Here is a 17,220-nt window from a genome sequence, read left to right as displayed (position 1 = left end):
AAAATGAGTTGGAACTATTGTAGAAAATATAGTTTTTGTTGTCAAATTAACACATGTTTGCCATTTTAGCTAGTAGCGCATTGTGGATCAAATCCTCGAGAAGTAAGACGATTCATTGTAATACGTTTACTATTGTGTCTAGAGCAGGTCTTAACAGTATGCTTACAATCCATGTTGATAGCGTATATGCTGTCCTTGCTAGAGTCCAAAACGTGAAGTCGGGATTGGGCGTATTCAACTGCGAACGTTTTCATTCCCTTTGATTGATGCACCACCTCAGCTTTGTCCCAGTGGAGCTTGGTGTTTTCTTCAGCAACAATGAGATCTACACGGTACAGAACCATGGCCGAGCCTTCGCCTTCAGCCCCTTTGGCCATCCAAAACAAGTAGCCATTGTATGAATCCACTATTAGCTTTTTCGGGGCTGTTGATGGCGAGAATCCGTCCACTACGACGGCGCATATAAATCTCTGTTCGATTGTGCACGACTTAATTTCCCACGACGATTCGTCAAAAACAAATAACCGCTTATTTAGCCAATCGTACGAAAGAAGTGATGGTTTCTGAACATCAAGTGATAGCGTCCGAGGTACGCGATCCGAGGAACTCCGATCCATTCCGACAACGTGAATACGGCCATGGTTATCGGACACGTACAGCTCCCTTGACTGAAGGCTTCCAGTTACTCCTCTAATGAGGGCTCCGTCACCTTGTACGCTGAATACCACATGACCGCGACCCAGAATCGTGTCACTGAGGTCAAATTTATACAAGTCCCCACCGCTGGCCGCGAAGCCCTGCCCACGATTTACGCTTTCTTTTTCCATGTCCGTCGTGTTCACCTGGCATGAGGCTGACATGCCTCGCCCGTTCCGATTTGCTGCTTGCACATTGACAATATACCCGGTATTTGGAAGCAGCTCGCGGAATAGATAGCTGAATGTCTGGTCACAGGTTGAATTATACGTGATGAGTTCCTGAAATGCAGACGAAACTTCCATTGCAGTATGCTATGCCCAGGTGCGAGACACCGTGTTGAGTGTCACATTGCGCCTTTGAATGATAAAGACCATAGAATTGAACAATGTACGGTATGCTACTTACGTGCACAAACGGCGTGCCCCCGTAGGTTTTTCTAGCCTCAAGCAGATAGGACACTTCTGGGCCGGCAGGAAATGGGGGTGGACGCCATGAGACTGCTACCTGATTGTACGAACTAAGCGCGCACGTCACTTTTTGAGGGGGACCTTGTGGGGGGCCATATTCCTGAGTGGTCACATTTTGTGGAATCGTGTACAGTGCCTCGAGGCTTTCCGATATTGACCAAGCAAGTCGAAACTGTAGATGCGTATTGATAATTAGACAATGTTAGTTCAATTGTAAAAATCAATAGAACATACGGCAGCCTGAGCTAAGGGCACGCTATATGGCTATTATACTCAGTATATTTATAATTATACATTAAAAATGCTAGCAGCAAATCGATTAGAAGGGTGCCTATAGGATAAAATAGAGCTCGGAACTGCATTGTGCTATAAGTCAAGTAACAGAGTTCTAATGGAATTGTTTTTTAGTTACCTGGTACATTGTGTAGGGCTTAAATCCTGAAATAATAAACGAGGCAGTCTGATCGAAGATCTCAAACATTTCTTGCTGTGTGTAATACTGCCATTCGTCACCTGGGTAACGGAACTGCACCCTGCTGAAAACCGTTGGCAATCGTATATCGTTTTTTGTAACGCGAAAAGCTATTGAGCCAGGAGTTCGCGTTCGGTGCCACTCCACCGATAGCTGAAGTGAACTGTTGCCTGCCACTTCCTGCATCACGAGTGATACCGCCGTTTGGCAGCCGTTCAGGCACTGTGCCGTCGTACCTGAGTCATCTGCAGTACTGTGCGGTATGTTTACAGCGTCCTGTAATGACCACACCGCCCAGATACATTGTAGGAGCAATATAACGATTCTACCGCATCGCATGGTTGAACTATGCGTCTCGAGCGTCATTACTTCAACTGACGATTACTTCTATAAACAGCTCCTGTTCTGCTTATAAAGTTCGGTGACAATGTTTATCCTCTGATCAGACGCTACAACTAGCCTTCTGAACTTGAGTAGCTTTAAAAAATAATCGTGTAGAGATAGGCTCACGAACGTCCGCATGTCACATGTTCTCGCTGTGTTAGACGGCAGTGTAAATCCCGTTTTGACGCCCAGTTGTGCCATGGGCACTGCAGTCGTACGAACGTTTTCTTCCAGAGATCGTTGCTATGTTGACCCTATCGAGATTCTAATGTTGTGAGCGCTAACGGAAACAACCGTTTAACATTAGAGTTTATCGGTCTGTTAGTTCAAATCGTACTCGGAGAGAGAATGGGAGAAGCGAAGAACGAGAGAGCGTATGACGATGTGCTTAAGAACAACCCGTGAGATGTGATTGATAAAGGTGCTGGAGCCTTTATTCGTATCATGCTCTTTAATATAGTTAGGCTAGAGAAAAGTGGAACCAGGAAGACACTACCTAACTAGTAACGCAAACCCAAACTCAGAAGGCGAGAGCGAACCTTTCTCTCATATGATACTCTTTCGCATATATACACCGAATGATAACAGGTATATAGAAAGGAACGCACTGGTGACTGCTATACGCAAAATAAAATTGCTGACTCAAGTTATATATATTTGCCACCGTATGGCTATTCCCAGAAGATCACTATGACGAGAAAAGGCTTCGTGTGATATTATTATATTTATGCCAATTGAAGGGACAATGTCTATAAAGATCGCGGCCTTGCTAGTGACTAGTAAATAATAACGACAAGTAACAATTGACCGAAAAAAAATTTCCATGTCAAACGTCAGGGGTTTGGGGTACAACGTGTAGTTCTCCTCTCGATTGGGTGGTAGATACGGGATCGGCTTTCAGCTGGGTCGTATAGCTATTTTTCTACTTATTACCGTAAGTTTGTTTCATCTTTACACCTGCTGCACACGAGACGCTGTGATTATTTTAAGTAATGAATTTCTATAAAACTAATGTTTGTAAATATGCTCATTACGTGTTTAGGACATGGTTATTCCTCCCTCTGTTTACTTCTTCAATGAATCCGCGCAGTGAGTGCCGACGTGCTGATAAATGCAGAGTTTTTTTTATCGGTGTCTCTATTATAGGGTTGTTTTCGATTTTTTAACGTAAGTTAAATTCTACGAAATTTCCAAACGTTCCCCAGACTGTTTTTTATTTTTTCGGCAAAAAGTTTTTCGGCTTAATTAAGTTGATAATTGTTAGTAAATCTCACCTCGCATAAATGCGAGCAGTTGCCGGACAGTTCCAGTTTCCATAGGCGACATCCATCGGCACACTAGAAACAAACAATTTTTTGTTAATCATTCTGGTTTTTTCAGGACAGACCCTATCTGTAACGGCTCGATCGGTCAATCGATCGAGTTGCCGAATCGATCTTCGGACGTTCCGCTATAAAAGACTTCATAACCTTACCAGACACACCCACTACCACCATCGTCATTGTTAATTGCTAAATAATTGAATCCCCTTGTTACTATTTTGTATGAAACGGCCTAGTTCTCGAATTACTTTATCTATGAATATACTTCTATGGTGCATTAAAAAAAAAAATAGCGAGACGCCAGGATCTCTCGTTATGGTTATTTTTGTCGGCCCTATTGCTCTGCTCCGTTAGTGGACCATCGTCCGACGAGTTAGTTTCATCTTAGGGTTCTTTCACCCATAACTAATTGCTATACTGTTGAAAACTCTGTGAAAGCCTCACAGTCCCCGGCAGAAGCGGTCTTTCCGAGTCTGGAGACAATTTGGATAGGGAGGCACTGCCAGCAACGTCTTGATCATTTTTTCATTTTATTGCTTGTTGATGGAAAGACAGACATGCTTGGGCATTGTTAATTAATAAACGGATCGACAAACATAAAGCACACTATTTCTCTGTTCTAATTTGCCAATTAATCGCTAAATTGGGTTGAAAAACAACTAACGAAAAAACAAGAACGAGTGTAGCTAGTGAATGAACTTCAAGGTTCAATGTGAAGCTACAATGATACCTATCATGTCGTCTTTTTTTTGGCCGGAAGGCCCGTCAGCATCATTGAATCTCTTATATCTTTTACGCGTATAGTAGTTACACGTGTTCTGTTTCAAATCTGAGAAATGTTCAGTCGTTCTACCCAGGAAAATTAACCGACCCAAACGTCGACACATCCTGAGGGGCCGAAGTTGTTTCGGCATACTCTTAGCAGACAGACTGGTTTATTTTGGTAAATTTAAAGTTTCATCATTGTGATCAGGACGAAGGCTTGACAGGCATTTACCATGTTAACTTAACGATCGCGCTAGGTTCATCTTCACGTTCGGTAAACGTTTGTAAAAAAAACTGTACATGGTCGAGAACTTAAATTGAATTAGTGTTTTGCTTATGAAGGCCAAGATATAGTAGCGTATTATAAACTTACAATCGTTTACGCAACGCCAAATAGCCAAGGTACGACAACATTTCAACTAGAGTAGATATACTGTACAACAAATCGCTTATTCGGTGAGTCTACGCATTTTCCAACAGCCTATCGTAGTAGATGTTGAGTAAAAAAGAAAAAAAAAACATTTTCAGTTACCTACGCTGGATCCTGAATGCGGTATGATATGGAAGACAACTATTGTAAACTTTCTAAGGTAAATTGATCACAATGATCTCTTGTTCGTTGTGTGTGTCGCGTTCTAGAGCAACACGTTATGGACTATCGAATCACTGATAACCTAGCTGGCGATTTTGTGTTTGGACCAAAAAAGTTTACGCAGTCGACGGTGCTATGTTTTCGGGTCGCTCCTTTTTAGCTCTTACTTCGATCCTAGCATTATACCGAGCCGAACCAATGAACGCCCAACAAAATAACGCTATGAAATTTCACGTTCTGCGATAAAACTACGAATTGTATTTAGCGATGTTAAATCTAAGCTTTAGTTATGGAGCTTCGTCAAGGAATCACACGTTTCATTAAGTCGTCACTGGCCGGGTTAGAGTTTTTCTATAAAATAAAATATATATCACATTTAAAATTTTTTAACATCCGTGCAAATAGTTGCCTAGGTCGACCTAGACTGGCTAAAAAACTGACAATAGAAAAACTTTAAGGGAGTAATTAGCTTTTTTGGAACCCCCTCGGCTGGCTTATAATTGTTGACCATATTATCCATATCGCACGCGATATACACTATCAGCCTCGAAGTTTAGGATTATCCTCTAATGTCCGACGTGACATTGACGGGGACACAGGCCGTAAACGCAAAATGAGAAAAAAACCTGTGACGAGTCATATGAATTAACCATGTTCGTTGGCCGAACGAAAGGCGGAACTCGAACACGAAGAACTGGGAAGTTCAGTTGAAAAACAGAATAGAAACCTTTATAGACGCTCTTGTGAAGCCTAGTTTACCGACTAGTGCCGCAGACTAGCCGTATATTAATGGTTCCACTGAGGCGGTACGAACATTATATATACAATACTCCTATGATATAACGAAAGCCGACAGACTCATTCATGTCGAAGGTACAACGACGAGGACATTTAGCTCTAAAATGTGTACAAAACGTGGAAAATCTTATAAAATGGTCACAGACGACCAGGTTTGCAGGTATTTGCAAGGCCCCATTTTCTAGAAGATGTTTTTAGACAAAACAATCCCAGGTAGTTTACGTTTAAAATGAGCTACTGGCGGTACACCCTATTCGATAGTAAGCGATGATGTCGTGGAGAATATTTATGGTATGATTTATTCTATAATTTACTTAAGAGTGCAAAACGTGAAGAAGTGCTAGACTGTACTACTGGGCACGATTTATTATAAGTCACCGATTTGGAAGATGTTCCCTCTACGAGCCCATTGATGTTAAATGGGTCGTGACCATGGCGTTGTTACTGCCTAGGAAGGGCATTAAAATCTGTAAATGTACGCTATTAAAGTTTGCTATGGATGACTGTGCAGTTAAGGTGATGCTCTTTCTAAGCTAACTGTGTTTCACAGAGATCCAATGGTCATTACGTATGGTGTATGTTGATGACGGACGTAGACATTGAGTTTCAGTATAGGTGCAGGAACCGTCCAGTTACTAACAAATCTCTAAACAACGATGCTGTCTGTCTCCGCAGGGCATGGATTATTGGGTGTCTACGAGGCTGAGGTAACGTTTGTTATAAAGCAACGGCATAATGTCTTGGTTTATGTCACGACCTAGGCACTTTACGGCCGATTCTTGAGTAACCGGTGACAAAATCTAGCATCTAAGCTAACAGGTTTGCCAAATCCTCAACACCATTGGCCACTAAATATACAGACCTAGAAAAGTAGAAGAAATGGATGAATGTTTTGAGTGCAAATCGAGCTGAAGAAAGTTCTACGCGGACAACGCTTGGCTCCGCCATATAGCCAAGGGTCCATCATAGTACGGATCAAATATCGGACTTCCTTTTTTACCTATACCGTACCTTTTTCGACCCGCGAGTGAAACCATTAAACCTAAGCATATCTATCGAGTTATATGTGGCTCTCTATACGGATACATATGCACTTACGGTTGATTGGCACTCCTTATCACAAACAGTATTCAGCTCATCCCTATAGTAGCCCTGGAATAGCCACAAAAAGAAACAATATTAGAGCGCTTGCTGTACCTATTGACTTAATGCTAAAATTTTAACGTAACATATGCAACAAAAGTTCTGTCTTATCTAAATGTCGGTGTAACCCTTTTAGAGCTTGCTCACACGTCTTTTTTTTTTACGCATCCCAAAACTCTAAGATCAAAACTAACTGTTCTTTTTTTAAAAAAAAAATACAATTTTCTAGGAACGATTGTCTAAATGTAGATACAATCAACAATAGCTTGATCATCCCATGCACGGTTACTGGACCATTGATTTTTAGCACCATGTTCCAACTCGGCCTCATGAATGATTTTAACATCCGTTTGTTTGTCCATGGCTATTAGGGCTTGGCAGAAGCCGTCGCCAGTTAGATTCGGGATACGAATAATCAATCGACAATAGCGTGGCGGGGGCCTTTCTTCCGTTGGAATAATTTATACTGGAGATTTTTCCTATAGAACTACCTAAGGCAGAGTACTAACGATCAATTAAGCAGGATCGATCTCTGCTGGGCTGGTACGTATTTCTTTTGAAAATCTACCTCTGTTGAGATTTGCCTACTTCGCTGACTATTTAGAAATCATTGGGCCAGTGGTGTTAGCGGTAAAGCTAGCATAGGGTTCGGCTCAATACTACCCAGGCCCATCGACGCTAGTGTGGGCATCTCCTTATTTGGCCTCCACATTTGACGTGCTCATAACTTACACAGGTTATTCAGGTAATACCTAAGACAGTAACACCTTCACGCTTCTATAGGTTCTTAACGGAGCTTGAACGCTAAATAGGGAATGTTTTGCATTCAATTTACACAATTTCAATGCATAGAAACAAAAAAGCGTAGCGTGACAGCGTATCTCTTTTAGTCGTACGTTACATTGTTGGCTGGTAGCGGCGATAGTTCCTATTGGACACCCTAGGGTTTTAATTGATTTTCATACTGCTATACTCAGACGCCAATCTCTCTTGGAGACAAACGTGCTCGATAGTTCTTTACAATCAGCGGCTGGTAGTGTGGGAGCTTGTTGTGACTTTTTTCTTCTTTCATGGGATTTTTGTCAAGGCTTTGAAACGTCCGCTACTACGGGGGACGCGGCTCGTTCCTATTTTACTCAGGTGTTTCGTTCCGTCGAGCCTCTTCCATTGAAGAGGCCTATTGATGTCTTCTGTAAGCGCTTCGATCGAAATCTACATCTTTCTCTCTTATCCGCTCTGCACCTAAATTCATCGGTTCGCTTTGTCTGTTGGTCCATTTACGAGTTCGCACAGTGGATCGTTTCCGTCGGACCATTCATTCATCCACCGGCAGGAACCTATGCGACTGCTGTTAACAACTTCTGGCTGAATGCGTCATCCTTTAACATACATTGCACTGGTAGACACTATCTCAACCTGTGGCTGGCATTTAGACATAAGCTTTTCTCTCGACCTTCCGACGGTCGTTTCTAATCTCTCCCGATTCTTTCTAATTTTTATCTCTTCCGATCTGTTTCGCTTCCGCTCACTTATGCACGGCTACCACCTCGCAGAAGGTGACTGAGCGAAATGGCTGTGATATTTAGCCGCCATGGTGATTGACGCCTGAGTTTTTAACTGTAAATCTCAATTAACAGTAAACTATCTTCAAAAAAATATCAGGGCAAGAAAAATTAACGAGGTCTCTTAGGCATCTTGGTTAGAAAATAAAAACGTGAAGACTGAAGGTTTTTTTGCATCTTCATGATCGTTGTGCGGTGGTACTAGTTTTAACAAATTAGGTGATATATACGATAACCTAAAGTTGTTCTTTTTTGTTTTAATCAAAACGATTCAGAAACAGTGTTCTATCAAACGAGTGACATAAGGCTGACACAAATATATACTATTGTGCTGCATCTGGTAGGTCGATCTTTCCATAATTAGGTCATATGTAATAAATGTAGATAGATACCTAAGCTAGTCTGTGTGTGACAGAGCCTATCGTCCTGAGCTGATAGTAAATAGGACCTATGCATAATCGTGTCAATCTGTAGCAAATTGTAGATTTACGACGCGAAGTAAAATAGGTACCTTCCGGAAAGAGATCTTCAACCTAATAGCGTGTCACTGCATTGTCGGAGATAGTAGTGGAAAAAGATTCATACAAGGTTCTTCTTAAACTAGGACACCGTAAGTTATAGACAAACATCTGGCTGTGACGATTTTAGGATCGCAAGAAAGATATACCAATTGCGTGCCACAAGAAAGAGAACATACAATAAGGAAGAGATGCGTTCACTTGTGATGAGCAATACGTCATGAAGAAGCTATACGGCCCATTTCTAGGACCACATGTATTCGTGGCGATTCATGGCTTTATAGTTATTCTTCATGGCGTATTTATTAAATACTAGAATGATTTTATTCTATAAAACTGTTGTTGAAGTCACTACGGCCATTTCTTTAGCAATATGAGAGCAAGCAGAGAGCAACTTTTGATCGGTATATTATCGCATATATTTCACCCCGAGTCTGTTTACTTCCAAACTTCACAGAAGTGCTCCATCCGCTGAACCACAACCAAAGCGAGTGTCTTGCCTCTCTTCGCAATCGATGAACCATTTCTTCCTTCTATCATCGACTTCAACATCCTCCACCCGCGTTTAGACATGAACCGCAGAAATGCACCAACGGCTGCCACCTCCTTTGACATGGACCTCCATCCTCCATGGACAGGCCTTTACCGGCCTCCCATTCGTTTCTAGTGCTCGCTTGTCCTGAAACCTAGATGACTGGCTGAAACCAGCGAAAAAATTAAGAACTTAAGAATAAGGCGCTTCCCTCCTCACTCACCCTGTCTCACAGCCTACGCCCCTTTCTCGTATCTGCGTGATCCTAACGGCTACCGGCGACCAGAATTGACCGATGTCGGTTTCAACAATTTCCCCTGCCTCCCTCGTATAGCAACAGCAACAACAGATCGAAACAGCAGCAGCAGTAGCGGCTTCGTCATGGCAAAGCAAAGATGAAGAAGTGTCGGTTTGAGGACGATTGGGGGTGTCTATGGTTCAATAGATCTCCTTCGGAAACCTTCGGCTCCGTCTGGTGCCTTGTCTGCTGGGTCCTAGCTTTTCTTCGGTCTGCATTTTTACTCCTTCGTTCTCAGTCTTGACCCGCTTCGTATCGCTATACTGCAGCAGAGATTGGACTGTTGTGTACGCGCACCCGGCCGGCAGATTTCAGGTTAGGCGCGCTTGAGCCATCTTTCAAGCCCATTCAGACAGGCGAAGATAAAAATATGCTGAATTCGCCGATCGCTGACTACTTTCAGGGGTCAACTTGAGCCTGCTGGCCATCTGCCTGCGGCAGACAGGCCAGTCCCGCACCGAAGACATATGCCGTACTCTGGCCACTACTAGGATAGATGGTGGCCTGTCTGCAGTAGTATTGACCTTTTGCGCACAGCCATGAAGCGGCGACCAAGTTCTCCGACTTAACTAGCGCTAACTCATGCTGCTACTGCCGCTGCTATTGCCTCGTTGAACGCTTAGCCGTATTCAAGATCCACAAAAAGGTCTTTGTAGTAGTCGCATGTGGGATGTCGAAAAAGAAGGACTAGAAAAGGACCCGGACCACGATGATCATTATTCACGACCTGGATCGGATAACCACATGCGGCCTGTGCCAGTTACTAGTAGCTCCATATTGTGCTCATTTACTTATATATGTATATATTTACATGTAGGGAGTACCTCTCATCATCATCTGTGTTAAACATAAATAGGAACCTATATATGCCTGAAATGGCTGGTCCTGCTTCCTTGCCGGGCCTGTGTCGCAATATTTCCAGCTCCTAACACACTCTTGTAGGTTTCAGTTAATATGCGGCTGATCGGTTGGTTTTCCTTATAAGGTCTAATAGTTCTATACCTATACTTTTTGCAAAACCCTATTCATCAAAGTATGCCTGATTATTAGAACGCATACTTGAAAGTTTCAGTAACCTGCTCTATGAGTATGAGTGGACCTAGATGCTTTCTGAGGCTTATCTACCAATACCGTAGCTGGGTAATGTTTCGCATTACTTCTGACTTCTGGACTGAAAATACGTGCTCGCAACTGGGTTGCATTTCGGTCGCATAGACCCGGTTGGAAAGCAGGAAGCACCAGACAGTCTTTAATACGTGTTTGCTCGCGTCTGCACTATCTATCTCTTTAGCTTGAATGAGGACTGGTAGCCATTCATCCATCGAAGTCGTGTAAGCGTAACACAGTTTCAACTGACCCTACTGGTCCGTCGGTATCTTCCTTTGGTAATTTACCCACAATCGATCATCTCAGTTGTTATGAGCACGGAATACGAAAATGCCCATATTATGGGTGAATGAATGAAAAGTAGGAATAACGTTACCAAAGTCATAATGCCGTTCCATAAACGGTTGAAAAATCCCACTCACTAGTATTATTGCCATTGCACTTCGTGAAGTATTAAGATGAACAACTACGTCACTGACAAATATGGAAAGCTAAACACGCTCAGTTACGTCACATAGAGGAAATTAAATTAAAATGGTGCGCTACGAAACACAGGTCAATAATGTTTGTCCCCATTAAACATTACGGCATACCGAAGTTTATCCGTAAAAGTGAAGCATCTTAATTGAGATTTCGGAGTATCATGACCCAGAAGACTGATATAATTATAATATCATATGCATTATAGTAGCAGATGTTTGTGATCTAAGTAGGGTAGTTCGGTAAGGACAACAAAGGACCTTCAACAAGCGTAATTATGATTCATATATGCGGAGTAAGTTTTCGGTGATCAGATTTTGACCATTTGGGATTTAGGTGCTGCTTAATAATATACGGCAGGTAATCGAATTTACAGAACGAGATCAATACGGTGTTTTGCTACGATTGCGGAGCTGCAATCAATAAACATAACCATATACAGATATACTCGTTCAAATAGAACAACGACAGGTGCCAGATGAGTCATTGATAATGTATTTAGTAAGAATGTTATACACCGTAGCGATCTGTTGACAATCTCCTTAGCATTGACCCAGCGGAAGCTTTTCAGTTTAACGTGGGAACGAAAACGTAGTGCGTTTCATAATCAGAACGTTAACAGCCGCATTCTGACAGGTGATTTTCCACTAAACTAACAAAACTGACGGAGAGCCGGCTCTGGAAGTGCGTCCATCTTCCCATAGTTTTTGACATTTATATATCTGTCATGTAGAGCAATGCTTGAAGGTTTTCTACTTCTAAATGAGCTGTTTTTCTAATGTACATTTAGGTATGTTCAACGTCTATTCACTTGAGTAGTATGGTTTCTATTTTAAGCACAGGGAGGCGTTAAAGAAATTATACGTATAGCATCACTGGATTTACTGTCTGTGCCTGCAGACACAGTGCAATGTGATTTCGATGGACGGAAGTGTACTTCCCCTTTGGAGTAAAATTGCGGTTTCTTTCTGCGACTCGTACGGCAACAGACGCTGGCGACGGAATCTCCTTTCGTGACAGCCTAGCAACTTCTTGTAGAAGAAAGCGCAGTGTCAGAGGAGTCGAATCAATACCGTCCACAACACTTAAAAAATCTGGCGGATCTGATCACTGACCTGACTATCCTTACAGCAAGCGTGTACAGGTAGCCAGATCAGTTAGGAAACGGTACTTACTCTGTAACACCCTGCGTCCGAAGTAAGTTACGTTTCAAACGCTGTAACATGTTTGCTAGGTTTAGCCTGGGAAAACCTTGTACGTTCTGTTAACGAGCTACGTTGGAATAGATGCTTTGGAAGATAATAGTAACATAGGTTCAATTATCGTGTTTATACCGAGACAAGCAGCAGTATCTAGTGGACGAATGCGCCGATGGGCGGTTTATCACAAACCACTTAGAAAATAACTATTGCGCATTACGACCGAGCCACTCGGTGACACCCGACGTCTTTAGGTATAGTGACAAAAAGATCACGACATTATCAATGAAAATAACACTACTAGTAACATAAAATTAACCTAAATAACTAATATATATATATATATATATATATATATATATATAGATATCTATCTATCGCAAGGAAATAGGCGCGTCAGTGAGATCCACTTCAGTCAACAATATTGTTATGAACTAATTATCAACAAGACGACATCCGTTGACTCCACTGAAACTGCTGACCATGACCTTACACCTCACGAGGCCGTCCGGGTCCGACTAGACGACAACTCCGAAGCGAAGATTACGCGGTCGACGTTTGTTAATTGCCACACGCCGGTATCGTTCAGTTTCTTCTAGCGATCTTCAAGAAAGAGAATCTCCGACGGTAACCGTCAGTGCAATTGCGTTTATCTGTTTGTATCTTCGTATAAACACGTATAAAAAGCACACCATATGATGAGAAGACTGGTTAAGCGACGACGATAGTATATTCAGACAAATTAAGCATTACATTTAACGTAGAGAAAATGGTCGACCATGTCATTTCGATTGGTCTGGCAGGCCGGTGGCCAGCTTGCGGTATTTACTTTCGTGGCAACGCTGTAGGAAATGCTTCGTATTGCATAAATGAGATCTACTACCTAACAATTTAGACGCCTATACCACCGAATCGCCTAGGTACGTAATGGGTCTAAAGATCAGCAGGGCCCAGCTAATGACCACAATGGCAGAGGTGACATGTTTTTTACGTTGTGGTTTGTTGAATTCGTTTAACTTTAATTGCGCTAATGCCATAATCCAAAATATAGCCATCTGATTCATAGATACGTTTCAAGTCGTATTGGCAACTATCGTTACCTAATTGATAATCCTTAACAGCTTCGTGTCGAATACCTAGGTGTTCTATTGAAACTCTTCAGACACAAACTACAATCGATGATCTAAAATCCAAGATTCGACTGAGGTGGCGTGCACTCGATGCTATCGTAACCGATTAATTGGTGCCCGTTTAACTTAGCTGGCTTTACACTACTGCCCATTTGTCTAAAGCGACAATTGAACCCCATCGTCCGTACCTCCCCGGCTGTAACTTGATTAAAGTTTATTAGCACGCACTTTTAGCCTGGCGGTTTGTTTCAACGTTCGCCCGCTTGGAAGTAGCATTTTCATTCGTTTGTCTATCGCACTATTGTTTTAATCGAGTCGACTCGCCATCATAAATAAGACCCCACGCCTCTTCTCTGATCTCCTCATCGCCCGCTTCCGACATGTATGCTTCCCATTGTACATGCACTGTGTTCGTTCTGCTTGATAGTTCAACACTGGGCATTCGATAGGCGGTGCATTGTACAACGCCGGCGACCGTGGAATGGCGACTCTAAGCTACGTTATACGCTTTATCAAGTATCGCGCAAAGGATCGCTGTCTCTCGGACGTTGTCAGAGGCCCACCCGCAGCGGCGGTGGCGGTGGCGGTGGCGGCAGCAGCACGAGTAGCACGCGCGTCTGTTTCGGCGGGAATTGCCGGAGCAGTGGTCAAATAGAAGGGAAGGTCGCCGCGTTGAGCCCGCTCGTTAATTTATGAGATTCTGTGTTCTCGATGTGAGATCCCATAGACGACACAATATCATCATCATTAGCCGTACGACGGTACCGTGCCACCATCCTGAATACAATGATAGAGTGAGTAATACCACTGCAATTAATATAAATACTAGGAACAGAAAGTGGTAGACTAAAAAACAAGTAAAATACAAATCGTTCCCCACCGACCAAACAGTCCCGCTTGCTGGTACCCATTTCTTAGGTAGATATGCATATCTGTCTGCCTGCGAACAGCTTTCCATTATGCAGCATATAGACAGGTGGATATTTTGAATTTGTGCTCGACACCATTTCAGCTATTCCGCAACGGAATAGCTTAAACTAAGTTGTTCTTGGCGTGAGGACAAATGCATGGGGTTTGCGAAAATGGGGGAGGAGCAAGAGGAACGACGGGGGCCGGATCCACAACAAGTACACGAAGATCCGGTTTGCTTTATTCTCGAAAATAAATGCTAATTTAATCAGACTTTTTATTTTACTTTATAGTAAGTGGGTAATAGTTTCCCGGAAATAGCAACGTAATTTAACACAGTGCTGGCTCATTGAATTCATAACACGTTCGGGTACCTTAACGCATAATACACCATCAGAACACAACATGAACAGAGCAGTCCAATCAAAGGAAAACGACGCAGACCAATAATTCTGACCTGTTTTTGCGAATTTCACATCGAGGCGGGACAGAAAAGGATAATAGTTATTGCCCACTCTTTGGCTATTTGCCATTGCCCTGTATTAGAGGAGTGCTTGTTGCCCGTTGAAATTTGCGTTTGCCATCGAGTAACATCATGAAGTGGCGTTGTCGCTGCTGCTATTATTGTCATTGTGAGCGATGTCCTTTAATGCGTGTCCTTTTTCCGTTATTTATTTAACAATATGCATCCTTCACTAGTTGCTTAGTTATTAGTTGCTGAATGCTCGAGCTTAAGATTGAAGACTAATGCAACATGATCCGTCGGATGACCCCCCCCCCCGCCCCTTTCTCGCGGATCAGTGTTTCCGGAACATGTGCGCCCCATGGAGGTGCATATGCGATTATCGCGGATCAGCGACAAAGCCCATATTATATTGTCTAGGTCGCTTCTACTCGGCGTTGTATAATCTACATATCAAAAGTTCTCAACTTCATCCGACAGATCCTACCTCTGTAACAGGTAAAGGCCCAAAATGAGTAATTCTTCTATAGGAATAAACAGATCAGCACTCAACGTGTGCACGGTTATTGATATTGAATTGTAGCAAAAATTAGCCACCTATAGTTTCGATCATGCTATTTTATTAATTACACATTATTGCATACAAGTAATATTGCAGAGGGGAAATCGGCACGTCTCTAGAGACCAAACGCCATTTATCACGGTTACCGCATCTCTCGGTTACAGCAAATTAATACACTCTTTATAGAATTTGAATTTTTGTTTACATATAATATATATGGAGACGAAAAATAGTCTACACAAAGCGTAACGCAGATATTTAAAATATCCTGGTTAGAATACTGCTGATGACGGTGGGCTATTGGTTCTGCTGCATTCTCGCTTGACTGCGTTTGGGTTCGAACAGTCTGCCGCCGTTAACTTTTAGTGTCAGCACAGAAAATGCATTGATGTCAGGTCTGGGAAATGGGCAGTCTACTCGATGGAACAGCTTCCAACTGTTAGGAAGGTGCCTATCTATACATCACGATGAGGTGCAGGTGCTCCACACTACAACAAATAAAACCTGCCGTCTTCATTGAGGTCTTCCCGACTGCATGCTAAAAAAGATCCCACTTACAACGCCTCAAAGTACGATAGACACTTGATTCACTGATATTAAGTTTATGACTTGGTTGTCTTAGAGATTTTCTTGTTGTATCTTTGTCCAGGTCGTTATATTGTATATCGTGGAGTATCGGCAGCTTCTGAACAGTCTGATCCATTTTACCTTTTATTCGATTAACTATAAATCGCGTAGATATACCCGTCTAAAGCGCCCTATGATATTGACGGTCTACATCTGCTACGCTACTTTTCAATCGCATGTTGAAATGAGTTTTCTCTATTTTAAAGCGAGTCCCCCATTATCTTCCAGTAATTACGCTTGAAAAAGAACGATTAAAAGGTTATGACCTGTGTGTGTATATATATACATACATATATTGTGCGCTTTGGTCTGGATAACAAGCACACACGTTTGATAACTACATTGTGGGAGACGATATGTGAGACAATACTGTAGTACTGACAGCGTTGAAGAGGTACTGATTCGTTTCGGCTATAACAAAAAATATGGCTCCCGTTGCAAAAATTTAAAAATCAGCCGGTCTGTAAAAAATGCTATGGTTGAAAAAAACGAGAAGTCCGAATCAAACCGAGTGATAGAAAATTTATACGAGCGTTGGGGTCGAAGCGAGGCGCTATTCCGCGGAGCGCCAACGAGATAAACGCGTTACTATAAAAATATCTTCATTGACCAATACGATTCACCGGTTTGCTTGGATATTTCAGCAGGCCGAATTTATTTATGCTAGAAATATTTTGAGAAGACTTTCGATAATTTGTTGCAAGTCCAACGGGGCGGATTAAGCCTATTATCATTGTGACGACTGATCATGCCTTTGTTTGCTACCGCTTTTTTTTTTTTTTTTTTTTGTATAGTCTTAGTATTTGGCTCAGAAATCCTTTTGAAGAAGAGCTCTGTCACGAACTCGTAAGCGAAATTTCGGCTTCGGCCAAGACAAACGATACACTAAAATCAACTTGCCCTAATGCCCACAGGTTGGGACCCTGCAGCGCCAGCTAAACACAACTCAGCGGGTTGCGTTTTGCCAACCAGGCAAAAATTAAGCGGACGCCCCCTCGGAACATGATTTCAAGCGGATCCATTTTTTCCTAGTTTCAGACACTATGCAATCGATAACATTCAGTCTTACAAACGATTGCTTCGATGTTTTTTTTTTATTCTCTATTATGTGACCTAATTGTTAGCACTACCAGCGCAACGTTTAGCGCGGGAGATTTCGTTTTTAAGCGATATTATTATAACAATAATTAT

At 42.3% G+C, this 17,220-nt stretch overlaps 1 protein-coding gene across 4 annotated transcripts in view; it reads right to left on the bottom strand.

Annotated features, from left to right (window-relative positions):
• Positions 1-17,220, bottom strand: part of sev (receptor protein-tyrosine kinase sevenless) — a 61,177-nt gene that overhangs the window by 25,419 nt on the left and 18,538 nt on the right. For 3 of the 4 annotated variants that reach the window (XM_086985523.1, XM_086985525.1, XM_086985526.1), the window contains exons 2-6: positions 6,598-6,651; positions 3,297-3,359; positions 1,579-1,914; positions 1,105-1,338; positions 167-977 (exon numbers count right to left, since the gene is read on the bottom strand). In XM_086985523.1, the coding sequence (XP_086841649.1) occupies positions 167-977; positions 1,105-1,338; positions 1,579-1,914; positions 3,297-3,359; positions 6,598-6,651 (1,498 nt within the window). The remainder of the gene's footprint in view (positions 1-166; positions 978-1,104; positions 1,339-1,578; positions 1,915-3,296; positions 3,360-6,597; positions 6,652-17,220) is intronic. The other variant, XM_086985524.1, reaches the window with a different exon arrangement.

This window comes from Varroa destructor, unplaced genomic scaffold (assembly GCF_002443255.2).
Source record: "Varroa destructor unplaced genomic scaffold, Vdes_3.0 BEIS01000003.1, whole genome shotgun sequence".
In the NCBI taxonomy this organism is placed as follows: Eukaryota; Metazoa; Arthropoda; class Arachnida; order Mesostigmata; family Varroidae; genus Varroa; species Varroa destructor.
The sequence above is the reverse complement of the archived record's forward strand: the minus strand, read 5'-3'. Positions and strand labels throughout refer to the sequence as shown.